At 44.4% G+C, this 27,253-nt stretch overlaps 1 protein-coding gene across 5 annotated transcripts in view; it reads left to right on the forward strand.

Annotated features, from left to right (window-relative positions):
* The first annotated feature begins 351 nt into the window (after positions 1-351).
* RCL1 (RNA terminal phosphate cyclase like 1) overlaps positions 352-27,253 on the forward strand; it is a 67,091-nt gene continuing 40,189 nt past the window's right edge. Inside the window, exons 1-4 of one of the 5 annotated variants that reach the window (XR_010749213.1) lie at positions 352-663; positions 15,539-15,610; positions 18,612-18,787; positions 25,167-25,241. Coding sequence is in view for 2 of the 5 variants with exons in the window: in XM_066368102.1 (XP_066224199.1) it covers positions 528-663; positions 15,539-15,610; positions 18,612-18,787; positions 25,167-25,241 (459 nt within the window). In the remaining 3 variants the exon portion in view is untranslated. The remainder of the gene's footprint in view (positions 664-15,538; positions 15,611-18,611; positions 18,788-25,166; positions 25,242-27,253) is intronic. The other 4 variants (XM_066368102.1, XM_066368103.1, XM_066368104.1 and 1 more) reach the window with 4 other exon arrangements.

Consider the following 27,253-nt stretch of genomic DNA (forward strand, 5'->3'; position numbering starts at 1 on the left):
TGTCATAGGCACTGAACCCCAGCCCGTCACATCTCCTTGCTCCTTCTCTGGGAGAGACACCGAGCAGACAACCTCGCCCGCAAGCACACGCCTCTTCTCTCCTAGGCAGCCTCCGGGTCCCCAGGCGCCGGGCGCAGTTGCCGGGGCCCGGGCACCTCCCAACTCCAGCGTGAGCCAATGGCAACATGGCCTAGGCTCCGCCCAACTTCAGAGAGGACCAATAGCGACGCGGCGCGGGCACCGCCCTGCTGATGCTCGGGCCAATAGCGGCGTGGCTCGGCATGGAGCCGCCCTAAGTCCAGGGGAGGCGGGGAGGCGGCCCCCGACTCCGCCCCGCTTCCCTCTGACCCGGTGTCTCGTTTCTCCGTCTTCCTGTTCCAAACCACGTGGACGCTCTGGGGGCTGCGGGGCTGCGCGAGGGAACCCGGGTCGCCACCGTCGCTGTCGCCACTGCCACAGGGCTTGCGACCCCGCGCCTGTCTGAAGTAGCCGCACCGGGCGGTCCACGCCTTGCGCAGAGCGCGCACATGGCGACTCAGGCGCACTCCCTCAGCTACACGGGCTGCAACTTCTTACGCCAGCGTCTGATTCTGTCGACTTTGAGTGGGCGCCCCGTCAAAATCCGAAAAATCCGGGCCAGGGACGACAACCCAGGCCTCAGAGGTAATTCGGATTTGGCAGCACGCGGGGTGGGCGCGGGGGCCGGGGGGAGACCGCGCTGATATCCTGGGGGCCCGCGCGCGGGGAGCCTCCGGGTCCCGCGGGAGCTTCGAGGGGGCCGGTGGCGCGCTGCCTCCAAGCCTGAAGGCGCCCGAGGCGGTGGGGGAGGCGGGGTCGGGCCCGGAGGGGTGAGCTCAGCTGCGCGCTGCGCTCGGCGTTTCCAGGGCGCTGGTAGTAAACAGCTACACGTTTTCCAGCATTACGTGTTGCAGCAAATCCCAAGGTTCTCCCCCTCGTTTGTTTTCAGTTCCTCTTGCTCTCTCCATAACCCTTCCAAAGGAGAAAAACAATTTGTTGGACCAAAATGTGGTGAATAGGCAGACATAAAGGTGGAAGGAGATTGGAGAGAAAAGTACCGCTGGTTGGTTCCGTGCCCTGTCCCAAAACAGGTCAGACGCAGCTGCCCCCTTGGACACCGGCTGTTCCTGTCGCCATGATACCTCGGCCGTCCTCACACCTCCACTTGGCTGTGGATTAAAGAATCTTTAAATATTCTGTTTATTTTCAGCTGTGATTGTAATTAATGTGCCCAGGACAGGGGATTTGAGATAAATTTTTAGCAGTCATGGGCCTAATTGCCTTGAGTTAAGTGTTGGTCAGCAAGCGCTAAATAACAGGCTTCCAAGCTCCCTTTTTGTCCTACAAAGGTAGATAGATTAAAAGTAGGTGCCATTTAAACACATATTTAGATTACATGACTCCGATTTTCACCTTGTCTCCTGGAATAAGACACATGCATTTAAAAGCTTCAGTATGGTTATCCCAAATTGGGAGAGTCAGTTAAAAAAGAAAAGGAAAAAAAGAACCCTCTATCTGCAGATTTAAGGAGATGGTTTGTGGTTGGTCCTGGAAGCTTTCTGGGTATTGCTGATGTGTTTAATTTTGCTCTGGTGCCTGTAGTAGGTGGCCATCCCCATCACCTGTCTGTATATTCTGTACAGTTACATTTCTGCCTCCTTTGATTGGCGATTGGTTTGCACATTAAGGGGAAAATGCCATGTCATTGGTGGAGATACCAAGTTAGGAAAGAAAGAACCAGAAGACTTGCATACCATGGAAAGGAACCTGGTTACAGTAGGGAAGTCTTGTGTTGGTAGGTGATTATTGCCCTTGCTGTAACTGAAGACGTTAAGAAGGGACTACAGGTACTAGCCTGGTTTATGTCAGGTACTCTTCCCCGCAACATCTCGTGCCCTTATTTTGAGTCTGGACCTTGGGTAAAGCAATTGCTTGATTGCTCTGCCCTGTGGTATTCCCAGAATGCTCTCCCCTTCACCCCCCCCCCCCCCATTAGCCTAGAGAACACACACTAACTGTATATTGTAAGAAGTATGGTACTTCTATGAATGTTGGGCATAGCTTTTTCTTTCTTTTTTTTTTTAAGGAATAGAAGCGCGTTATCCTGGAGATTAGGATTTCTGATGGAAATATAGTGCCCATAAGATACAATGTAGTGTTTGTCTCTTGACAGGTGGGCTCCAAACTAATGTTTGATGTTCCAGAAAGTTTCAAAGAGCAAAACTTGAACTTGCCACTCACCAAGCACTATGCTGAATCCACGTGAATGAAGTGCTGTGTAGGCATACCCTGCTGTAGTGTACATGCAAATACTGCACTATTTTATATAAGGGACTTGAGCATCTACAGAGTTTTGTATCCTCAGGGTCCTGGAACCAATCCTGTGTGGATGCTAAGGGATGATTATACACGCATTTGTAAATATACATGGATATGTATGTATGTATACACACACATAAATACATGTGGCCCCTGGCACATGTTATCTGGTCATAGTCAAGCAACTTCTTTGAGCTTGATTGAAGATGTAGCCAAAGGGCTGTGCTAACCAGTTGTCTTTCCCTTTCTAATTTTTCCTGAACTCAGATTCTGAGAATTGGAAATAACTCAGCATTTCCAATAAAATTTTCAGCTTAAGTGCAAGAATTACATCTCTCAAAAGTTCTTGCTTAAACATTCCTGCTGGTGTGGGTTTAGGAGGTTGGAAGTGGTGCAGTCATTCAGAAAAGGTTTATTGAGCCTCAGTACGAGCAAGGCTTTATGGAGGTGTAAACAAGAAAAGCTAGTTGCCGCAGTCTCAAGGAGTTTTCTAATGAAGAGCTTGACAGAGTTGTTTGAGTAACTTGAAGTAGGGAGAGTTGAATGTTGTAAAGGTGCTCATCAGCGTTAGAGTGAGACTTCCCTGAAGGTTATGAAGGACGGCCTTCTGGATCTGCTTCTGATCTGGACAGAAAGGATTGAGATGGTGGCTTTGAGAATCATTGTAAGTGAAGGAAACGAAGTTCTTTTTTTTATTATGTTGAAGTAAAATCCTTAATTTGTCAGAGTAGCTTGGTGGATAAGAGCTTGGCCTCAGGATTAGATGTCAGTGTTTCCTTCTGGTGCTGCTTTTGCTAGTAGCTCTTGGACCTTGAGCAAATCCTTTTAACATTTCTGATCCTCAGGTTTTTTCACCTGTAAGGTCGGGCCAGTACTACTGATTTCATAGGGTCATTGTGAGGATTAAATGTGGTAACATTTCAAAGTGCACTGAACAGTGCCTGGCATATAGTAAGAATAAGTGTTAGCTGTTTTATTATGAATACTGCTACTCACTGGAAATAGTTCTGTTCTCTGGCATCCAAAATCTGTTTCCCTATCTATCTGGAAACTTTTCAGATATTTATTTGTTTATTTAAAAAATTTTTATTTTTGCCCTGGCCGGTTGGCTCAATGATAGAGCGTCGGCCTGGCGTGCAGGAGTCCTGGGTTCGATTCCCGGCCAGGGTACACAGGAGAAGCGCCCATCTGCTTCTCCACCCCTCCCCCTCTCCTTCCTCTCTGTCTCTCTCTTCCCCTCCCGCAGCCAAGGCTCCATTGGAGCAAAGTTGGCCCAGGCGCTGAGGATGGCTCCATGGTCTCTGCCTCAGGTGCTAGAATGGCTCTGGTTGCAACAGAGCAATGCCCCAGATGGGCAGAGCATCGCCCCCTGGTGGGCATGCTGGGTGGATACCAGTCGGGTGCATGTGGGAGTCTGTCTGACTGCCTCCCTGTTTCCAACTTCAGAAAAATTAAAAAAAAAAAATTATTTTTAATTTATTGTGTTGACATGGTTTCAGATGTCCCACTCAATAAAACACCCTCAACCCCCCACATTGAGCCCCCCATGCTCCATACAAAGTTTCTTTCTATTCTCATTACACCTCCTTAACTTCCCCTCCCCCTACCTACACCCCCCGTTCCCCGTTTTCCCTCTGGGACTTGCTAACCTGTAGTCTGTATCTTAACTTCCCCTCCCCCTACCTGCACCCCCCGTTCCCCGTTTTCCCTCTGGGACTTGCTAACCTGTTGTCTGTATCTGTTCATTTATTTTTAAAAAATATATATTTTTAAAACAAAAAAATATATTTGGCTAATCCCTTCACCTTTGATCCTGTCCTCTCTTCTCTCTCTCCTCTTACAGCTGTCCATCTGTTCCCTGTGACCCTGCCTCTGTTTCTGTTTTGTTCCTCGGATTATTGTGTTCATTAGATTCCACATATAAGTGAGATAAGATCATATTTGTCTTTCTCTGCCTGGCTTATTTCACTTAGCATAATATTCTCCAGGTTCATCTGCAGGGGTCCCCAAACTTTTTACACAGGGGGCCAGTTCACTGTCCCTCAGACTGTTGGAGGGCCGGACTATAAAAAAAAACTAAACAAATCCCTGTGCACACTGCACATATCTTATTTTAAAGTAAAAAAAAAAGGGAACAAATACAATATTTAAAATAAAGAACAAGTACATTTAAATCAACAGACTGACCAGTATTTCAATGAGAACTACGGGCCTGCTTTTGGCTAATGAGATGGTCAATGTGCTCCTCTTACTGACCACCAATGAAAGAGGTGCCCCTTCCGGAAGTGCGGCGGGGGCCAGATAAATGGCCTCGGGGAACACAGTTTGGGGACCCCTGATCTATGCCATTGCAAAAGGTAATACTTCCTTTTTCACAGCCGCATAGTATTCCATTGTGTAAATGTACCACAGCTTTTTTTTTTCGCATAGTATTCCATTGTGTAAATGTACCACAGCTTTTTTTTTCCCCCCCAGTGAGAGAGAGGGATAGATAGGGACAGACAAGAACGGAGAGAGATGAGAGCATCAATCATCAGTTTTTCGTTGTGACACCTTAGTTGTTCATTGATTGCTTTCTCATATGTGCCTTGTCCACGGGCCTTCAGCAGACCAAGCAACCCCTTGCTCGAGCCTGCGACCCTGGGTCCAAGCTGGTGAGCTTTTTTTACTCAAGCCAGATGAATCTGCACACAAGCTGGTGATCTCGGGGTCTCGAACCTGGGTCCTCCGCATCCCAGTCTGATGCTCTATTCACTGCGCCACCGCCTGGTCAGGCTGTACCACAGCTTTTTTATCCATTCGTACACTGACAGACATTTGGGCTGGAGATGTCAGATATTTAAAGGGAATTAGATTTCCCTTTGTTTTCTCTTTGGTCTAAAGATTTTCTTTTAGGTGATGGCTTACAAATACTTGTGTGTTTCATGTATATTTATCAGGGGCATGTTTGCTTCCCAGGAGACATTTGACAATGTTAGGAGACATTTTTTGTTGTCACAACTGGGAGGCTGTTTCTGGCATCTAGGGGGTAGAGCCCAGAATGTCACTAAACATCCTAAAATGCACTGGACAGCTCCCCACACAAAGAATTATTCTGTCCAAAATATCAATAGTGCTGATGTTGAAACACACTGACCTTCTGGGCTTAATTACTAAGCCCTTTTTACCCCTTCCAATCACTAATGGTTGGGAATAGCAGTATGTGGTCCCAAGAAAACTGTACAAGGATTCAGAAGGGGATGACACACAGCTCAAACTCTGTGACTTCTGGCAGATCAATTAATCTCAACTAAATTTGCCTCTGTTCAGTGCAGAGGGATTATAAGTAATGAGAAGAATTTGAAAAGAAAATGAGATAAAGATTATCTTGGAATGTTTTTTTAATTTTTTTATTTATTTTATTTAATTTATTCATTTTTAGAGAAGAGAGAGAGAGGGAGAGAGAGAGACAGAGAAAAGAGAGACAGAGAGACAGCAGGGGGGAGGAGCTAGAAGCATCAACTCCCATATGTACCTTGACCAGGCAAGCCCAGGGTTTCAAACCGGCGACCTCAGCATTTCCAGGTTGACGCTTTATCCACTGCGCCACCACAGGTCAGGTGGAATGTTTTTTATTATATAGCCACATGAAGTTTTTGCTTCACTCTGAGGAACATGAACAATTGTCTTATTAGATTCTTCCTGCCAGTGAGGAGGAAATAAATACTTTTTTGCTTGCTGTTTTATTAAAGGTTAAGACAGCAAAGATAGTTAAGTAAGACAGCTGGTGAAGTTGATCATCCCCTGAGTGACAGAGCAGGAAGAGTGCAGCAAGCTCCAGCTTGGAGGGCGGGCTCTCCCATCTAACTGCACGATAGACTTGAGTGCCCCTCCTGTCATAGAGCAGCCATCCAGAGTGCCTCTGTCTCTGATTTCTCAGGGGCTGAGTCTTGCAGGGTTCAGCTGAGCTAACACTTTCTTAGTAAGGTGAGGTCTAAATGGAAAAAATTTCACCAGAATAATAATTGTTTAAAATGAAAAAACAAACAAATGATGGACATGGGGAAGAGCAGTGGTTTATTAGTTAGGACACAGAACTGCTATCACCCAGGTCCTGAGCAAGTCACATGGCCAAGCCTGACTGTCTTCCCCTGGGATATTGGAGAGGGGTTTTTTGGTCCCATGGGAGTGCTTCACTTGGTGTAATCAGATGAGATTCTGAAAAAGGAGGGGTAAGTGGAGTTTTAATAAGAAGAATCCTTAAGTGGGGTGGTGAACACACATTGCATTATACAGATGATCTATTGTAGAATTGTGTACCTGAAAGCAGTATAATTTAATTAACCAGTGTCATCCCAATAAAGTCAATAAAAAATTAATAAAAAAATCCTTTAATATATGCTGAGGACACATGCTACATAGAGGTTCTTTGAAAGGTAAAGCATCTTTTGGTTAAACTGATGCATTGTTTTAAGGATCAATCTGACTATTTATAAATTGGATTTTCTAAAAGGAGAATTGTAAGGGAAAACTTTTTCTCCTCTACTCTCAATACTTCTGACACCAGATATGTTGTTCCCCTCCACTCTATCCCTACACATCAAACAATTTTTGTTCTCAGCAGACACCAACTGGGTGTCCACACATTTAACTCAATTCTTACACTGTCGGTAGCTTGGGGTCTCAAAAGTTAAGGACTCAGTCCCACAAGACTGCCCCCTACTTCAAATGTAAATCACAAGTCCAAATCACTTGAACCTCTGATCAACCAGCTGTAAATTGGGGGTTTCCACAGTTCCTTCCTTGGGTCTGATAATTTGCTAGAATGACTCACAAAGCTCAGGGAAACATTACCTACAGTTGCCAGTCTATTTATAAAGGATATTAAAAGGGATACTGATGGGCCCTGGCCGGTTGGCTCAGTGGTAGAGCGTCGGCCTGGCGTGCGGAAGTCCCGGGTTCGATTCCTGGCCAGGGCACACAGGAGAAGCGCCCATCTGCTTCTCCACCCCTCCCCCTCTCCTTCCTCTCTGTCTCTCTCTTCCCCTCCCGCAGCGGAGGCTCCATTGGAGCAAAAGATGGCCCGGGCTCTGGGAATGGCTCCTTGGCCTCTGCCCCAGGCGCTAGAGTGGCTCTGGTCCCGACAGAGCGACGCCCCGGATGGGCAGAGCATCGCCCCCTGGGGGGCGTGCCAGGTGGATCCTGGTCGGGTGCATGCGGGAGTCTGTCTGACTGCCTCTCCGTTTCCAGCTTCAGAAAAATACAAAAAAAAAAAAAAGGGATGCTGATGAAGAGTTGTATGGGGCCAGGCCTGGAAGGGTCCTGAAGCAGGGTGTGCCACCGTTCCAGAACTTGGATTCCTTTCCCAACCTGCAGCTTCTCTCCTTGGTATTCAAGAGTTTTTTTCTTTTTTTTTTTTTACAGAGGCAGAGATAGACAGGGACAGACAGAAAGGAACGGAGAGAGATGAGAAGAATCAATCATTAATTTCTCGTTGCACGTTGCGACTTCTTAGTTGTTCATTGATTGCTTTCTCATATGTGCCTTGACCATGGGCCTTCAGCAGACCGAGTAACCCCTTGCTGGAGCCAGCGACCTTGGGTCCAAGCCTGTGAGCTTTTTGCTCAAACCAGATGAGCCCGCGCTCAAGCCGGCGACCTTGGGGTCTCGAACCTGGATCCTTCTGCATCCCAGTCCGACACTCCATCTACTGCGCCACCGCCTGGTCAGGCTCAAGAGTTTTTATAGGGCTTAATCTCCATGTTTGACACCACACAACACATGTCCCCATCACCCAGGTCTTTCTTAACTCCCTCCAAGCTCCATTCTGAGGCTATAGGCCCCGCCCTCAGTCACCTCATCAGCATAAACTCAAGTGTGTTCAAAAGGGGCTCTTTATGATAATTTTTCCCCACTTATTTATTCATTTATTGGTTGATTCTTCTATGTTCCCTTACCAAGGATTGACCCCACAACCTTGGTATATTAGGAAGATGCTCTATCCAACTGAGCTACCTGGCCAGGGCCAGTGAATAACTTTTACAAGACACTCTATCACTCTGGAACTTCCAAGGATTTTAGGAGCTCTGTGCGAGGAACCGGGACACAGACCAAATGTATTTCTTGTTATACCACAATGATGTGCCATTATGGTCTAGGACCCAGAGTTGTTGATAAGTAATTGGGTTTGGGGAAGGCCGATGCACTACGAATGATAAGTATAGATTGAATATTGTCTTGTTACTTAGGAACCTGCCCTTTTGTGCCTTTATTGACTTTTTTTTTCTTGGATTTTTTTTCTATTGACTCTTATTAAAGTTTGCTCCCATGTGATAATTATTAGCTGCCCCAGACAAGATTCTCATCTTTTAAGGACAAAAGCCAAGAATCCTAATGGTCTGTTTTCAAATCTGCTGTTGCTTGGAAGCTGTAAAATGCTATTCCAGATGGAACTGTGCACCATCTTTTTTTTCTTAACTTTTTATTTTCAGATAATTGTAGATTCACACGCAGTTGTAATAAATAATACGGAGAGATCTGTTTGCACTTTATCCCATTTCCCCCATTGGTAACATCTGGAAAAACTATAGTAGTGAAATTATAACTAGGATATTGACATTGATGAGAGTGAAGATACTGAGCGTTTTCACCACTGCAAGGATTCAGGTTGCCCTTTTATAGCCACTCCTTTCCCCATTCTCTCCTTAACCCTTGGCAGTCACTAACCTCTTCTCCATTCCTATAATTTTGTCTTTTCTGTAAATAGAATCCAACAGTAAGTAAGCAATCTTTTGTGGTTGACTTTTTCTCAGCATGATTCTCTGGAGATTTATCTAAGTTGTTTTTACTAAGTTTGTTCCTTTTTATTGCTAAATAGCATTTTATTGTATGAAAGTACCGTAGGATTTAAAAAAAAAATTTTTTTTTTCTTTTCTCCATTTGAAGGACATCTGGATTGTTTCCAGTTTTTTTGGCTGTTCTGAATAAAGCTGCTGTAACAATTTGTGCATGCCCTGGCCAGGTAGCTTAGTTGGTTAGAGCGTTGTCTCCTAACTCGAGATTTCAGTTTTCATCCTGTCAGGGCACGTACAGGAATCAGTGAATGCATAAATAATGGAACAACAAATTGATGTTTCTTTTTCTCTCTTTATTCCTTCCTCTCTAAAATCAATGAATAATTTAAAAAATAAAAAATTTGTGGATGGTTTTTTGGGGGCATGTGTGAGATTGAAAGACTGGGACAGCCAGATAGTAAAGGAGAGAGATGAGAGGCATCAACTCATAGTTGTGGCATCTTATTCCTTGATTGCTTTCTCATATGTGCCTGGCTGGGGGCTCAAGCCAGCAACCATGGGGTCATGTCTATGACCCTGTGCTCAAGCTGGTGAGCCCATACTCAAGTTGGATGAGCCTGTGCTCAAGCCGGTGGCCTCGGAGTTTCAAACCTGGGTCCTCCGTGTCCCAGTCTGTCGCTCTATCCACTGGGCCATGCCACCGCCTGTTCAGGCTACATCTTAAGTATTTTAAAAAACTTAAACACATGGCATGAAATTCAAAGGGAACAAAAGGGTTTACATTGTCTGAGTCTATCTATTTTCCCAATCTTCCTTCCCTGTGAACCAACTAGTGTTACTCTTTTGTACTGCTTCTTTATAGGGCTGCTGCTTTTTTTAATTAATAAATACGTGTGCATTTTTTCCTTTTCACACAAATGTCCATCTGAATCCTTTCTTTCCAGTTAGTATACCATAGAGATGGTTTACATCAGTGCACCAAAAAACCTCATTCATTTTAAGACTGCAGAATGTTTGATATATAGGTGTGTAATAATTTATTTAAGTAGACTAGTATTTCTAGATATTTCAGTTGGGAATGGGGCAGGCTGATGAGCTGCCACAGTGTTACAAGAGTTATTGGCCGTGGCCGGTTGGCTCAGCGGTAGAGCGTCGGCCTGGCGTGCGGGGGACCTGGGTTCGATTCCCGGCCAGGGCACATAGGAGAGGCGCCCATTTGCTTCTCCACCCCCACCCCTCATTCCTCTCTGTCTCTCTCTTCCCCTCCCGCAGCCAGGGCTCCATTGGAGCAAAGATGGCCCGGGCGCTGGGGATGGCTCCTTGGCCTCTGCCCCAGGCGCTGGAGTGGCTCTGGTCGCAGCAGAGCGACGCCCCGGAGGGGCAGAGCATCGCCCCCTGGTGGGCAGAGCATTGCCCCTGGTGGGTGTGCCGGGTGAATCCCGGTCGGGCGCATGCGGGAGTCTGTCTGACTGTCTCTCCCTGTTTCCAGCTTCAGAAAAATACAAAAAAAAATAATAATAATAAATAAATAAAAGAGTTATCGGCCCCTTTAAGTTGCCATTTACAACAATATGGATAGACCTTGAGAATATTATATATACTAAGTGAAGTAAGAAAATCAGAAAAAGCTAGCAACTATATTATTTCACACATAGGCGAATATAAAACTGAGTCTCATGGACATAGATATAAGTGAAATGGTTCTCTTGAGCACAGGATTGCTGGCTCCAGTGTGGGGTCATGGACCTGACCCCATGGTCACTGGCTTGAAGTGCAGGTCGCTGGTTTGAGCAGGGGGTCACTGCTCTTCTGTGGCCTCTAGTCAAGGCACAGATGAGAAAGCAATCAATGGGCAACTGAGGTGCTGCCACGAATAATAGATGCGTCTCAACTCTCTCTCTCCCTTCCTGTCTGTCTGTCCGTCCCTTTCTTTCTGTATCTGTCACAAAACAAAATAAAAAGAAGGATAAAAAGGAAATGATGAGCTCAGTTCCTTGGGGGGTTAGGGAGGTAAGGGCATTAGGCATTGGAGCTGGCATTTAAGGAATCCTGAGATTGAAGTTCCTAACAGTACAAATTATTTATAATAACATAAATGCATAAGACATGGAAGTAGTACTTAAAGGATTATAAAGTGGACACGTGTGTTACCCATCCGGATCAAGAAATAGAACATTGCCTGCACCTATAGGTCCTTTTTCATTTACAACTCCTTCCACACCCCAGTGGTAGCCATTTTCCTGAACACTATGGCATTTATGTTAATTGTCTTCATGACTTTATAACCTGATTTTGTATTCTTAAGCAATGTGGTAAAATTGTGCTTGTTTTTGGAACCTTCCCCTAATGCTTTTAGAATCTGAAATTTTGTACCCTCAGGAGCAGCCTTAATGAGGAAGAGTCAGAGGATGTGTGGGAAGTGAAGGGGCAAGGAATTCAACACATCTTATCTTAATGAAACTTGGGGAACTTCTGTCTCACTGCTATTAGGTAAACCTGACATCTTTCCAGTGCCAGGTGATGGAGCTATGTCTTTGCTGTTACTGGGATGCCAGAACTAGCTCTGTGGTTCTTGGAGGTACTGCTTCCCAAGCACTTATGTGCTGTGGCCATCACATAGTCCTGCCTGGAGGTCTCTGTGCCCATTCTTCCTACTTGTGCTCCTCTGCTGAACATTTTAAACTGTCTTCATGCTTAAGAGCCCCTGTGGATTGCAAAAAAAAGGCAAAACAATTTTCTTTTGAAGTCATGCTTTTTTTCTTTCCTACTCTGAAAAAGCTATGGAGTTTAATTTAGGGCATTATTCATATATGCTTGTTCCTTTTTCCCATTGAGGGACCTTAGAAGCCTGGGAAAAAAGGGTTTTTCCTTTTTTGTGCCAAGTACCTTGCATTTTCTATAAACATAATTAGAAAGTGGCATTATGGTATATCGATCATGCCTGATTTTAAAAAAAGTCATAGAATTACTCTGTATAAAAAAGACCATAAAATAATTTCTAGTTTTCTAATTAACTTTTGTAATTGAGTTACTTTCTTTTCTTTTTCTTTTTTTTCTTGAGGGGGTAGGTCAGACAGACAGGAAGGGAGAGAGATAAGAAGCATCAAGTCTTTGTTGCAGCACCTTAGTTGTTCATTGATTGCTTTCTCATAAGTACCTTGACTGGGGGGCTCTAGCAAAGTGAGAGACCCCTTAGTCAAGCCAGTGACCTTGGGTTTCAAGCCAGTAAGTAACCTTTGGGCTCAAGCTAGTGACCCCGCACTCAAACTGGTGAGCCTACCCTCAAACCAGCAACCTCAGGGTTTTGAACCTGGGTTCTCAGAATTCCAGGCCGACACTCTATCCACTGCACCACCTGGTCAGGCAGTTGAGTCACTTTCAAAATTTGTGATGCTGCCCTGGCCGGTTGGCTCAGTGGTAGAGCGTTGGCCTGGCGTGCAGAAGTCCCGGGTTCGATTCCCGGCCAGGGCACACAGGAGAGGCGCCCATCTGCTTCTCCACCCCTCCCCCTCTCCTTCCTCTCTGTCTCTCTCTTCCCCTCCTGCAGCCAAGGCTCCATTGGAGCGGGGATGGCCCCGGTGCTGGGGATGGTTCCTTGGCCTCTGCCCCAGGCGTTAGAGTGGCTCTGGTCGCAACAGAGCGATGCCCCCTGGTGGGCAGAGCATCGCCCCCTGGTGGGCAGAGCGTCGCCCCCTGGTGGGCGTGCCGGGTGGATCCCGGTCGGGCGCATGCGGGAGTCTGACTGTCTCTCCCCATTTCCAGCTTCAAGAAAAAAAAAAAAATTTGTGATGCTACTTACACCACAACCTAATAACATGTGCAAGTGCACTAAAGTTTCACAAACGGTACTTTTACTATGTGCAGTTACTTTAATACTGTTTATTCTATTCTAATTTCATTAAAAATAAATGGTGATTGAGGCCTGTTAAATTGTCTGCAGGATCCTTCAGTAGGTCACTGCTTGTAATTGAAAAGGTGCTGGCCCTGTCTGGTGGCTCTGGATAGAACGTCGACCTGGCATATGGATTTCCCAGGTTTGATTCTCCGTCAGGGCGCACAGGAGAAGAGACCATCTGCTTCTCTCCCCCTACCCTCTCCCCCTTCTCTCTCTCATCCACTCTCATAGCCAGTGACTCAGTTGGTTCGAGCGTGGCCCTGAGTGCTGAGGATAGCTCTACTGGAGCCCATCGGCCTCAGGTGCTAAAAATAGCTTGGTACTTGAGCATTGGCCCCAGATGGGGTTCCTGAGTAGATCCTGCTCGGGGTGCATGCAGCAGTCTGCCTTACTATCTCCCCTCCTCTCACCTAAAAAAAGAAAGGAAGAAAAGGTGCCATGAATTTTTAGAGGAAAAGGTTGGCTCTGAGGGATTAAACTGAGGCAAAGTAGAATCTTGATGTGCTTAAGAACTTTGGAGGATGAATTTGAGCTAGTAGGCATTCTTGAGCTTAAGCCTTCTATAAAGTGGGAATGGTACTTCCTGCCTTGGGGTTTTGAGGATTAAATGAGAGAATGGATGGCTTTAAGGTAAGCATTAATACACAATCACTGTTATTAGCCATCATTACTTGTTTCAGGACAAATGGGAGTTTCTCTGACTTTAGCTAGTGGTCTTTGTATTTTCTCTGACTTTAGCTAGTGGTCTTTGTATTGATTGCAGAGTCTGCTAACAGGAATTATGGGGACAGTGTTAAGTAATAAAACAGGTGGGTGGGAATTGCTTAGTTAATATGCTGACCCTTTGGAATCAGTTGTGACTGCTGGAGTCTGTGCTCTCAAACTTGGCTAGTTTATTACACGAGTGGTAACTGTATAAAGATGTCCGACAGTTACCATACCTTTGATGCAGAAGAGTTGGACTTCTTATTTTTGCTTATGAGCAGTAGGTTGAAGCAAGCATGCACTGTGTGTGTGTGTGTGTGTGTGTGTGTGTGTGTTTGTAAGATCAACGCAGGGGAAGGCTAGAGGACATATTCTCCTGAGTATTCACTTTACTTCCTTTCATATTTCACATTTAAAATGTGTTCTTGCCCTTTTATATCTCTTTATAAAGAATGACCCGCCTGACGAGGTGGTGCGCAGTGGATAGAGTGTCGGACTGGGATGCGGAGGACCCAGGTTCGAAACCCCAAGGTCGCCAGCTTGAATGCGGGCTCATCTGGTTTGATCAAGGCTCACCATCTTGAGCCCAAGGTCACTGGCTTGAGCAAGGGGTCACAAGGTCTGCTGTCATCACCCCCCCCCCCCCCCCCCCCCGTCAAGACACATATGAGAAAGCAACCAATGAACAACTAAGGTGCCGCAACAAAGAATTGATGCTGCTCATCTCTCTCCCTTTCTGTCTGTCTGTCCCTATCTGTCCTTCTCTCTGTCCCTGTAACAAAAAAAAGAATGACCAACTTTTATATTTTAGATAACAATCTGTTCCTAAAAGGAACTGAAGCAAATTTGAATGTTAAAATTTAAAATTAAATTTATATACAACCCTACCATGTAGAAAAAACCCATTTATTAACATTTAGTGTTTTTCCTTCCAGTCTTTTCTCAGACATTTAAAAAAGGTGGCAGTAATACTACTGTACACCAAGCACATTTATAATGAAATTAAAAACTGAATTGGTTAGATAGCTCTGGATCAGTAAGATGGGACACTTGGTTGAATGGGAGAGACAGTGACCTCATAAGGTGTGAGATAAAGGGTAGCTCTCAATTTAATTTGTTCTCTCAGGTATTCTGTAACAAGGAATAATTTGACTTTAAAACTTTTCTCTGCTTTCGCTATTTTTCCTTTATTTGGCATGTGCTCCTGAGTTCAGAAGGATAGGTCTTGTGGTTGTTAAGCCGCTAGATTGCTGGTAGAGCTTCTGTTTTTTGTGTAATATGAAAACTGATTTTTTTTTTTTTTTTGTGGCAGAGACAATCAGAGAGAGGGACAGACAGACAGGAAGGGAGAGAGATGAGAAACATCAATTCTTCGTTGTGGTTCCTTAGTTGTTCATTGATTGATTTCTCATATGTGCCTTGATCTGGGGGCTACTGCAGACCGAGTGACCTCTTGCTCGAGGCAGTGATGTTGGACTCAAGCTGGTGAGCCTTGCTCAAACCAGATGAGCCTGCGCTCAAGTTGGCAACCTCGGGGTCTCGAACCTGGGTCCTCCACATCCCAGCTGATGCTCTATTCACTGCGCCAACGCCTGGTCAGGCAAAGCTGAATTGTTTTTAATAGTTCTACTAAACATACATATGCTAGTCAGTGCTTTTCAGCTGCTTCAGGTTCCTCAACCAGTGATCCCATCCCACCCAAGTCCTGAGAACTTCCAGCTGTAATGCAGCAAGTAACCTACCCTCCATAGCAGTACCTGAATGGAACGTGCTAATTTGGAAAGGGTGGCCTAATATGAGAGCAGTCTGTTTTCCCTTTTTCTTACAGATTTTGAAGCTAGCTTCATAAGGCTGTTGGACAAAATAACAAATGGTTCTCGAATTGAAATAAACCAAACAGGTAAGCTCCGTTTCTTCCCATTCTGGAAGGCACCTACATATGTACTGCTTAAACATTCATCTGTTTCTCAGCCTTTTGATGGTATAAATACTGTATTCAGATGGAAAAGTCCTGTTTCTGGTCTGTGATACAATTGTATAGAGATATGTGTGAACTCTGCCAATTTAAATGGCACTTTATTTAAAGAAGTTAGGCCCTGGCTAGTTGGCTCAGTGGTAGAGCATTGTCCTGGCGTGTGGATGTCTCTGGTTTGATTCCCAGTCTGGGCATACAGGAGAAGCACCCACCCCTCCCCTCTCACTTCTCTCTCTCTTTTTTTCTCTTCCCTTCCTGCAGCCGTGGCTCAGTTAGAGCGAGTTGGCCCTGGGCACTGAGTATGGTTCCATGGCCTCTGCCCTAGGTGCTAAGAAGAGCTCGGTTGCTGAGTAACAGAGCAACACCCCAGATGGGCAGAGCATCACTCCGTAGTGGGCTTGCCAGGTGAAACCTGGTAGGAGTGCATGTGGGAGTCTGTCTCTGCCTCTCCTCCTGTCACTGAATTAAAAAAAAAAAAAAAGGAACTTAGAAGACTGAAAGGTTCAGTTCAACAAACAAGTGCCTCATTTTTTTAACAGTAAAATTATTTTATGCCTAATATTTTTGTAGAACTTTTCAAAGTCTATTTACTTATATTGTCACAACAAAATCTTACAACAGACTGAGGTAGTTGTATGTGCTGAATTTTATTTTTTTATTTTGTCTTTTAAAATAAGTTTAAATAAGTACTATATGCAAAAATTGTGAAAGTCCCTTCACCTGTTCCATTCCCTCACTAGGTGCAGCCATGGGCACGGCATGGGGTATGTGCCCTTGTCTTCTCTATATGCATTTGCTTACATGGGCACTTCTGTATCTTAGACCATCAATAAGGTGGTTCTCTTTATATAAATATATTCTCAGCCAGCTTGCTTTACACTAGCACAGGTGTTGCAGGTTAATTTCAATTATTTCAATGGGCCTATGTAGTATTTTATTGTATGGAGGCATGATAATTTAACTGCTCCTTACTATTAAACATTTAGGCTGTTTCCGTCCTTTTGTTTGCTATTAGAAACTCTTATTTGCATTGTATAGGAGACCATACAAACATCTTTTGGCAGGCTCAATGAATTCTGTACCGTTTGTGTATGTGCATCAGAAGAAATTCTGAACTTTCCTATATGTTGATTATTTTAAGAAAGAAGACGAGCTTGGCTTCGTAAGTGGCCTGACGCCACTACTTGCTGTTCTGTAGCTGCATTCAGCCATACCTTACAGAGAGCAGGTTTTAGGCAGGAGACTTCAGATGTCCTTTGCAAGCTATGATTCCATTACTCATCCTTGGCTTGTTTACTTTGAAATTGCTGGAGATTTTTTCAGCAGTTTACATTGATGATTCAGAGGACAAGTAATTCTATTCATTTCTAGTCACATCTGCAGCTTAGGTTGGGAAATAGACATATGATCCTGTTTCTACCTCCTATATCCCCTCCCAACACATCAACACCCACCCACACACACATTCACCCCAGAATAGACTGACTCCATTCTGATGATCTGGTCAGTTTTTCATTTGGTTAATTTGCAGGCATAAATAGATTTGCAGTGTTTAGTGGTTTTTTGTTTTTTTTTTAGCTTTTTGACCTAAAGGCTTGTGACTCATTAATAGTGTTCAGAATAAATGATGTAGAATCTTTCCCTTTGAGAAATGTGGGAGAAATATGGTTCTGACTTTGATTCTGATTGTGTGTTGGGATTTTGGTTTTTAATATAGTAAAACCTAAATTTATTCTATGAAACTCCCAAGAGCTGCCTTCCTTTTGAGTGACTGAATATATTTCCTTCCTCTCTTGCTAAAGTTGTTTACGGGTGAATTGTTCCAGAAGACATTGCAAAACATTTGAATAGCAAAAAGACCTTGTTTACCCTTTATACCCTGCAGATCACCTAGAGTCTCTTACTTTGTTTTTCTTCTAATGTGTTAATCTAGTAAGAAACATTTTGGATGATATAGTGCAAAAGTGAATAAAGATAATAAAGAATTTCTAATAAAGCTATTAAGTAAATGTAGGTATTTTCATTTGTTACTATTAAAATAGCTACTGTTTAATGGAATTACCATAAAGCACTTGCCTTTCCTGGGCATCTTGTTTGGTGAGTGTGGTAAATGGGAAACCATTTCAAGGGCCTTGCAGAAGCTGATTACTGGTCTGGTGATTTCAGATCATCGGTTGTAAACACCCTTCTTCAGCGCAGCCTGAGAGTGTGCTGTTGGAAGACTAAGATGCCTCTCAGGATCTTTGTGCTCTGCCACAACTCTGGCAATTCAGATGGCATTGGGAAGGGCTTAATTTATTACTGTTTATTAAATGACACTCAGTTTATTATTATTACAGGGGCTTGACAGCAATAAATCAACTTTTAGACTGAAGTGTAGGCTCTTAGGAATGGCATTTTGGTCCCTGGCTGGTTTGCTCAGTGGTAGAGCGCTGGCCTGGCGCGTGAAAGTCCCTGGTTCGATTCCTAGTCAGGGCACACAGGAGATGCACCCATCTGCTTCTCCACTCTTCCCCCTCTCACTTCTCTCACTCTCTTTCTCTCTTGCTCTCTTTTTCTCTCTCTCCCTCTCCCTTCAACCAGGCTCGATTAGAGCAAGTTGGCCCTGGGTCGCCGAGGATGGCTCCATGGCCTCTGCCTCAGTCTCCAAGAGCTTGGTTGCTGAGCAACAGAGCAGTGCCCCAAATGGGCAGAGCATCGCCCCCTAGTGGGCTTGCCTATTGGGTCCCTGTTTGGGCGCATACAGAAGTCTGTCTTTCTGCCTCTTCTCCTGTCACTAAATTAAAAAAAAGGAATGGCGTTTTTAATTCTCTTGAATACCCGTGTCACACTTTCCCCTGGGGACTAACTGCTTTTGTGGCACTGAAGTGTTTTTTTGTTTTGTTTTGTTTTCTGCTGAATGTGGCTCTTTTTCCTCTTGTGTAAGGAACTACTTTATATTATCAGCCCGGTCTCTTGTATGGTGGATCCTTGGAACATGACTGTAGTGTCCTTCGCAGCATTGGCTATTACCTGGAAAGTCTTCTTTGCCTCGCTCCATTTATGAAGTACCCATTAAGAATAGTTCTGCGAGGAATAACCAGTGACCAGGTTGACCCTTCGGTGAGTAATGAGGACAACCATGATATAATTTTTGTTTTGTCTCTTATCACAACCCATCTTTTGAGAAACAAGTTCCTGATAAAGTATAGGTTTATTGTTGAGTGCATTTGTTCTATTATTTACCTTAAAATTTAAGAGATTAATTAGTCTAAGACACAGATTAACCAAGATTTAATTAGTCAAATTTAGTGACTTACCATTTATCAAGGTGCCTTTCGTTGTTGTGTCTAAGAACCTTCAGAACAGATACTTGCAATCTCATCATAGGTGACATGAAATATGGCTCTGTTGGTTTAAGTGTGCGAGTGGAACTTTCATAAGGTTATACAATAGCTGGGGCTGGAAAGTAGCAGCCCAAAATTTTAGAGAGAAATAATATTTCCTTGGCGTTGTTACAGCATAGTCTTGACTTAGTGAGGCTTCAGTCATAAACTTTAGGACACTTTTCTTCTGAGAAGTTTGCAGATTTAGAAAAAGGGCATAGGGACAGGTATGGTATATGTGAGCTTTGATAGCTTGTGGGCACAAGCAACCTTCTTATTAAGCAGGCTAATTTTCCTGCATGTATGAGGAGGGTAGTTTAATATACAGGTGAGATTTTCAGTGTGGCCACTACAGCTGTCTTAGTGCCAGTCCAGGGTGTGTGTGTGTGTGTGTGGTTTTAGTGTGTGTGTGTGTGTGTAGGTGTGTGTGTATGTGGTTTTAGAGCAGTCCTGTCTAGACTTGCCTCAGACTGCTCCTAGGGAGGGAAGGATCCTCATCTTCAGATGCTCTGCTATCAGGGAATGTGTCTTGATGCCTAGGGCCATGATGTGAAGTCCTGACTGAGGACTCTTCATCTCTGCAGACATGGGACCAAGACTGATGAAGGGTCAGTAGCACTGTAATAACTATGTATTGTGCCAGGTGGGTACTGGAAGTACCAGGGGAACGCTATGTAAAGTATATGACTGTCTAACCACTGTGCTGTATATCTGAAACCAATACAAAATAATGTTGAATATAAAGTGTAATTGAAAAAAATTAAAAACAAATTTTTTAAAATCTGAAATCATTAAAAAAAAAAAAAAGACCAATGAGGGGGTGGCTTCTAAGGTAGAATGTGAAGTGTGTAACTATTCTAACCAGGGAAGACCTGTTTGTGGTTCAGTGAGCCGCAAAGTAGAAACTGCTGGCATCCACCCATATCACCCACACACTTTCTTAGAGTATAAGCCTGGTTCATGTGTTCTTAGGCAATAAAAGACTTAGTCCTCAGTTCTTGGGAATTCAGGTACATAAACTTTTTTCCTAGAATCTGAGTACAGTGGAGGATCTGAAAGTCTTAGCTGTAAAGGAATGTTGAGTAAACTGTTTAGAAATTTAAAGTAATTTCAAAGGATTGCTTTTTCCCTGCATTTTTGGTGAGGATTCTAGGAAGTAGGCCCCTTCAGTTAAAAGTGTTCTTGAGAAGAAACTTCTAGCCTTTTCGATGGAGGATGTGAAGGTGCCTAGAGTAATGGGAGAGGCCCGGAAGCATACGGGGGATTTTGACACTGTGTGTCCTGGTTTTGTACTCTTTTCCTATAATTGGAAATGATCTTCAAAGCTTTTATCACTGGAAATATTTTTAAAAGTTATATATATTAACAGGCAAAGATAAGCAGATGGATTCCCCAGAAATAATTCTTAACTCTTATGCAGAGTATTAAAAAAGAAATGTTTTTATATTCTACAGGACTGTCTGCTTTTGCTAATTGCAAGGCTAAAATAACGTTGGACAGTAAGTGGTTCCCGCCCAAGATAAAATAAATATACCTAATCTTGGATAAAAAGTAATCTTTTCAGCCCGTGGCTTCTTCACTGTGAGCTTTCTCTTTAATAATGTGATTTCCCGTCAGTTCCTGTGCACATATACCGTATTTCCCCATGTATAAGATGCACATATTTCCCCCCAAAATTTTGGGGTCTAAAAACCGAGTGCGTCTTATGCAGTGGTTGTAGATGTTTTTACTTGCATTTTTGCTTTTTAGCGCTTGTTTTTGCACTCATTGTTGAAGACAGTGATTCGTCTTGGGAGTTTTGACAGCAATGAGGAGTTGCATGAATTTTATGAGTCAAACTTAAGTTCAATAACTTTGTGTAATACATTTTCCCCCCAAATTTCAGGCCCCCAAATTAAGGTGTGTCTTATACATGGGAGCATCTTATACATGAGGAAATACAGTACTCTCTGTCCAGCATGAATATGAATTCTGCCCTTAAGTTAAGGAACTTGGTCTCATGGGGTGGACAGCTGTGAACACATCTAGGGAGACTACAAGGCTGAGTACCTCTGGGCTCCGACAGAGGTACAAGCAAAGTGTTGAGGGTTGGGGAGGGCTTTCTAGAGGAAGGAAAGCTATGGAATCAATCTGGCTTTTAGGAAGATAACTGGAGGCTGAGAGAATCATGAATTGGAGGGGTGTCATTTAGTTTGAACATAATGGAGACAGAAGTAGGAAGGAAGGCACAGATATGAAGGAGTGAGGAGGAGGGTTCTTCCTAATTTTTTTTTTTTTTTTTTGGTATTTTTCCGAAGCTGGAAATGGGGAGAGACAGTCAGACAGACTCCCGCATGCGCCCGCCCGACCGAGATCCACCCGGCACGCCCACCAGGGGCGACGCTCTGCCCACCAGGGGGCGATGCTGTGCCCCTCCGGGGTGTCGCTCTGCCGTGACCAGAGCCACTCTAGCGCCTGGGGCAGAGGCCAAGGAGCCATCTCCAGTGCCCGGGCCATCTCTGCTCCAATGGAGCCCCGGCTGCGGGAGGGGAAGAGAGAGACAGAGAGGAAGGAGGGGGGCGGAGTGGAGAAGCAAATGGGCGCCTCTCCTATGTGCCCTGGCCGGGAATCGAACCCGGGTCCCCCGCACGCCAGGCCGACGCTGTACCGCTGAGCCAACCGGCCAGGGCCGGGGTCTTCCTAATTTGACAGCTAATTGGATATGGGATAGGAGGAAGTGTTCATAAAATAACTCCCATGATTTCTGTCCTGGTTGACTTGAAGGATAGTGATCAGAAAGAATTTTTGACAGGGAAGAGGAAAATTGTGGTTGGATGATGGCTGGTATGTTTGATTTTGGTCCTGTTCCCTGGTATTCTGGGAAGATGCCCACATGTGAGTGTCCAGCTAGCAGTTGGAAATTACTTTCTGGAGCCTCAGAGACAGGTCATCAGTATCTTACCTACTGACATTGCTAGGAGAGTGAAATTGACCAGTGCTGAGGTTGAACCCTGGCATCTTTTGGCTGAGTCAATCTACTGGTGTTTTTCCTTTGGCCTGCACAGTGTGGTGGTGTGTGTATCTGAATTGAATGTTTATGTTTGAAACCCAGATTTTACATTGTAGTAGGTTGATGTGGCAGCACTGGATGGTAGGTGTTCCCCGACAGCCAACAATTGGAGCTTAGTAGCAGCTGCCCTCTTTGGAAAAGACAGGATCTCTCCAGTTAGCTGGAGGGCTTAGCTGGCCTCATCACTCATTTGAATTCCCTTTCTGGCCTGTGTTGAGTATTAGCATTTTTTTTTTTTTAAGATTTCATTTATTGATTTTACAGAAGGGGGGTTGGAGGATGAGAAGTAGTTGCTTCACTTTAGCTGTTCATTGGTTGCTTATCATATGTATCTTGAACCGGCAAGCCCAGGGCTTTGAACCAACAACCTCAGCATTCCAGGTCGATGCTCTATCTACTGTGCCACCACCAGCCAGGCGCATTAGCATTTTTGCTCCATGGTCCCAGGCACTGAGAATAGAGGAAGAAGAAATGTTTAAGGTGTGAGTAGGGGAAGAGGAGCTGCAGGCAGTGACTGTGGAGATAGAAGTATTTAGAGAAGCCAAACAGGAGTTAAGTTCTGAGAAACCAAGGAGGACCCAGAGAGTCAGTCCTTGCAGGAGTTAATTAGGATCATGCAGGGAGGTTTAGCAATGAGAAGTTTTGATAACCTTTGAGAGCAGTGTCTTTGGAGAGTAAGGTTGAGGAATGAGTAGGAAGAAAATCTGTGGAAGTTAGGAGAGCCAGGTTAGGTAGATTGATCGCTGAAGAGCTGAGGTCAAAAATATCTTCTTAAATGGGAGGAGGCTTGAGCTTGCTTGTAGGCTGAGGAGACATAATGGAGAAGGAAAGAATGAAAGGGTTGGGGATTTAATAAGTGTAACTTCTGCAGAAATCTAGTGGGCATGAGCATCAAAAGCGAAGTGATGGGGTAAGTCCTACAAATGGGTAGGGACATTTTCTTTTTCTCTCACAGGCAAAAGGATAGAAAATGGGGAGAAATTTTGAGGAGGAGCAAAGTTCTAGGATATCTCCTTTAAATCTCAGTGATTTGGCACCAGAGCCCCCAGTAAATATTTATTGGTGCCAACATCCTTGTCAGATGGTGGGTGAAGATTTCATTCTTTTTCATTGCCGTCCTGGGAAGGGAATAAGTATAATAAAGTTTGCTGTGTGCTGGGGACAGTTCTAACAAACAAATTGTATCCATGTTTATTTAATTCTTGTAAAAACTGTGAGGTCTGTGCTCTTGTCACTGTTTCAGACAAGGTAACTGAGAGCAGTATCTTCCCTTCTTCTGTTTGGTGTGGATCTGATGCCATTTCTACCTGTTGATTAACGGAACTTGTCAGGATGACTGATGCCTTTGCCCTCAGGTGCCACTTGGTTCAGACTTTTCCCTTAAATAGAACTTGCAGCCCACCTATCCCTGCTGAAACTAGTGTGCAGAGCTGGAGACTGGAACATGTCCAGTGCAGCCCCTCATTTTACATAGCGGGGAAGGCGCGCCCTGGGGAGATAGGGAAGTGTCCAGACCTCACAGCTAGTAAGAGGCAAAGCAGGACTCAGGCCGACGTGTGCTCTTCCGGTCGCATCCCACTGCACTGAGCTGCCTGCCCTTCATGTCAGATGGGAAGTGATTTAGGAGATAGGACCACATCTGGAGTTATATTCGAGCTTCTGGCTGACCTTCAGAGTAAATCTGACTTTGTCCTGTGTGACTCCAGGTACAGGCGGGATGAGCCAGGAGGGCTGTTCTGTTTTCTTGCCTTTCTTATCCCCAGGAGAATTGGTAGCTACTTAGTTCCAGGGAGCCTTGTGGGCAGAGTAACTCACATCCTAGTATCGCCTGGTTTTTCCAGAATCTGGCTTAGACTTCTTCCTAGTTGCTCTTAATACTAGCCTAGACTGAATTCTCTTGGTTCTGGTAATCCCAAATGCATATTTTAAGTGTCTGGGTGTGTTTGATATTTAGGTTGAATTTAGCTAATCTTCAATGGGTTTTCCTAGTAACTGCTCTGCCCCACCTGATCCATTCTCAGCATGTTCCTAGGCTTCATAAGTCATTTCTGCTTCAGATTAATTTTCTGATAGAACAATATTAAGTGGGCCTATTACTGGCTATAAAACCTTATTAGAGTATTATTCTGTTGAATCTTAGCATGTAGCAACTTGGAGACAGGCTGAGGCCCTTAACTTAGAAATTAGGAAATTCAGACCATTGGGATTTTGTTGTCTGAGGCTGTGCAGCTCACTAGAGGCAGAGCCTGAACCAGGACCAGCGCTTTCCCCGACATCGTCAGCTCCTGCGGCATGCTCTCCCTGCCTCCTGATAGGGTCAGCCGCCCACAGTGCCGAGGAAGGGGTCTTTGCCCATTGGGAACAGTAAGGGAGTCATTTGCTTTGCCATGTTGTAGTTTAGACAGAATTCACTGACTTGTTAGATCAGTGTTATTAGAATGTCATTCTTATACTCTGAGGAATCTACAAATGAACAAGAAAGGACCCTGGGCCTACTATGAGTTCTGAATAGGGAGGAGGTAGCAGTCATAGTTGGCCATTGCCTGTGCAGTTGCGGGTTTGTGCTGCTTCAGATGGTTTGAGGCTCTCATTCCCCCACCGCCCTTACACTGTCTACCTTTAACTGCCTGTGTGGTGGGCATCATCAAGATTCTTCATTTTATTGGTTTGCTTTGGCTTTGGAGTGCCACAAGTTTTAAAGATTAAACAACCATGTTGGGAAAAGATTAGTACAAAAGATTTGACACTTTTTCCATAGTGTTTATATCTAAAAGAGTGAGCAGAGGGCCCAGTTTGTTTTCTGTGTGAGCCTGGCAGCTTTTCCTGCCTTTTGCATGTGATGCTCATGACGATGACTTCCAGGTAGTGTGAGTGTCCATATCATAGTGAGGAAAGGGCTCAGAAGAGCCAGCAGTTTATACAATCTCAGTTTTATGCAGGATTAGAGTTATTCCATGCCGAGTTGTAAGCCAGTGTCCTTTCTCTTTACCAGCCTGCTTCATGGATTTTTCTTCTTTCCATTAGCTCAAGGTTTAATGAGACTTTTTATTATTATTCTGAAATACAGGTTGATGTTCTTAAGGCAACGGCCCTCCCTCTTTTGAAACAATTTGGAATTGATGGTGAATCACTTGAGCTAAAGGTAAGAATATATGAGTTGTTACCTGTATATATCTGTGTAGAATATTTCCTTACCAACTCATGGAAAGAGCTAATATGACTTGTGTATGTGACATTTGAAGTCACCATTTATTGATTTATTGATTTTTATTATTATTATTATTTTTTTATTTTTCTGAAGCTGGAAACGGGGAGAGACAGTCTGACAGACTCCCGCATGCGCCCGACCGGGATCCACCCGGCACGCCCACCAGGGGCAACGCTCTGCCCACCAGGGGGCGATGCTCTGCCCCTCTGGGGCGTCGCTCTGCCGTGACCAGAGCCACTCTAGCGCCTGGGGCAGAGGCCAAGGAGCCATCCCCAGAGCCCGGGCCATCTTTGCTCCAATGGAGCCTTGGCTGAGGGAGGGGAAGAGAGAGACAGAGAGGAAGGAGGGGGGGGTGGAGAAGCAAATGGGCGCTTCTCCTATGTGCCCTGGCCGGGAATCAAACCTGGGTCCCCCGCACGCCAGGCAAACGCTGTACCGCTGAGCCAACCGGCCAGGGCCTGATTTATTGATTTTTAAAGATTTTATTTATTTGTTTTTAGAGAGAAGAGAGAGAGAAAGAAAGGGGGTGGAGAGGAGCAAGAAGCATCAACTTGTAGTAGTTGCTTCCCATATGTTCCAAGGGTTTTGTGGGGTTTGTTGTTTTTTTGACAGAGTCAGAGAGAGAGAGTCAGAGAGAAGGATAGATAGGGACAGACAGACAGGAAGAGAGAGAGATGAGAATCATCAATTTTTTGTTGTGGCACTTTAGTTCATTGATTTTCTCATATGTGCCTTGACCGTGGGGCTTCAGCAGACCGAGTGACCCCTTGCTCGAGCCAGCGACCTTGGGCTCAAGCTGGTGAGCTTTGCTCAAACCAGATGAACCTGTGCTCAAGCTGGCGACCTCGGGGTCTCGAACCTGGGTCCTCCGCATCCCAGTCTGACGCTCTGTCCACTGCACCACCGCCTAGTCATGCAAGCCCAGGGTTTTGAACCAGCAACTTCAGCATCCCAGGTTGAATGCTTTACCCAGTGCCCCACCACAGGTCAGGCTTAAGTTACCATTTATGAGAAGACCCAAACATGACATGAACCAAACATGACAGACTTTAAGCTGAAAGGGACCCTTTAGTAATGACAATAGTAGCCAATAGTTACATGTAGCACTTCTCTGTGGTAGGCATTATTATAAACATTCTGCATGTATTAATTTTTTACTCCTCATAACAACTCCTAAACAACCCATGACAACACATAATAACTCAGTTAATAGCAGTGGAGCCAGGATTCTAGCCATATGCCTCCTTAATCTAGATTATCTAGACATAAATTATGTCCAGGGCTTTCCAACTTGTATGCCCTGGGAATTTTCAGTATTTTCAAAACCTAATAGAAATAATATATCATCTGTCTGTTTGCTATTGAAAGGAGTTATCAAGTTAGTATGGTAACACTGGATATCATAAGCTCTTTAGCATCTCTACTTTTTAAACTGATGTTTTTAAACAGGAGAAATGACTTCATTTTTAATACAGTTACGCATTGCATAATGATATTTCAGTCAAGGACAGGCCACATATACAATGGTGGCCCTGTAAGGTAATGGGGCTAAAAAATTCCTGTGACCTAGTGATGTAGCTGTTGTAACATTGTAATGTGATGCATTACTCACATATTTATGGTGAGGATGGTGTAAAAAACCTACTGCTTTGCCAGTCATATAAAAGTATAACACATACAATTATGTATATAGTACATAATACTTGATACTGATAATAAATGTGTTACTAGCTTGCTTGTTTACTATACTGTGCTTTTTATTGCATTTAGAGTGTACTCTTTATACTTATTTAAAAAGTTGGCTGTAAAACGGAAGCTGTGTTACACCATCAGCAGCCTCATCTAGCTCATGTTTGCCACGTCCTTGATCGCGTCATTTTCTCTTGTGCTTGATTCAGTCTCATGTAGCTTTGTTCATCATGGCCCCTAAGCATACAAAATTTATT

This window comes from Saccopteryx leptura, chromosome 2 (genome assembly GCF_036850995.1).
Source record: "Saccopteryx leptura isolate mSacLep1 chromosome 2, mSacLep1_pri_phased_curated, whole genome shotgun sequence".
NCBI lineage: Eukaryota > Metazoa > Chordata > Mammalia > Chiroptera > Emballonuridae > Saccopteryx > Saccopteryx leptura.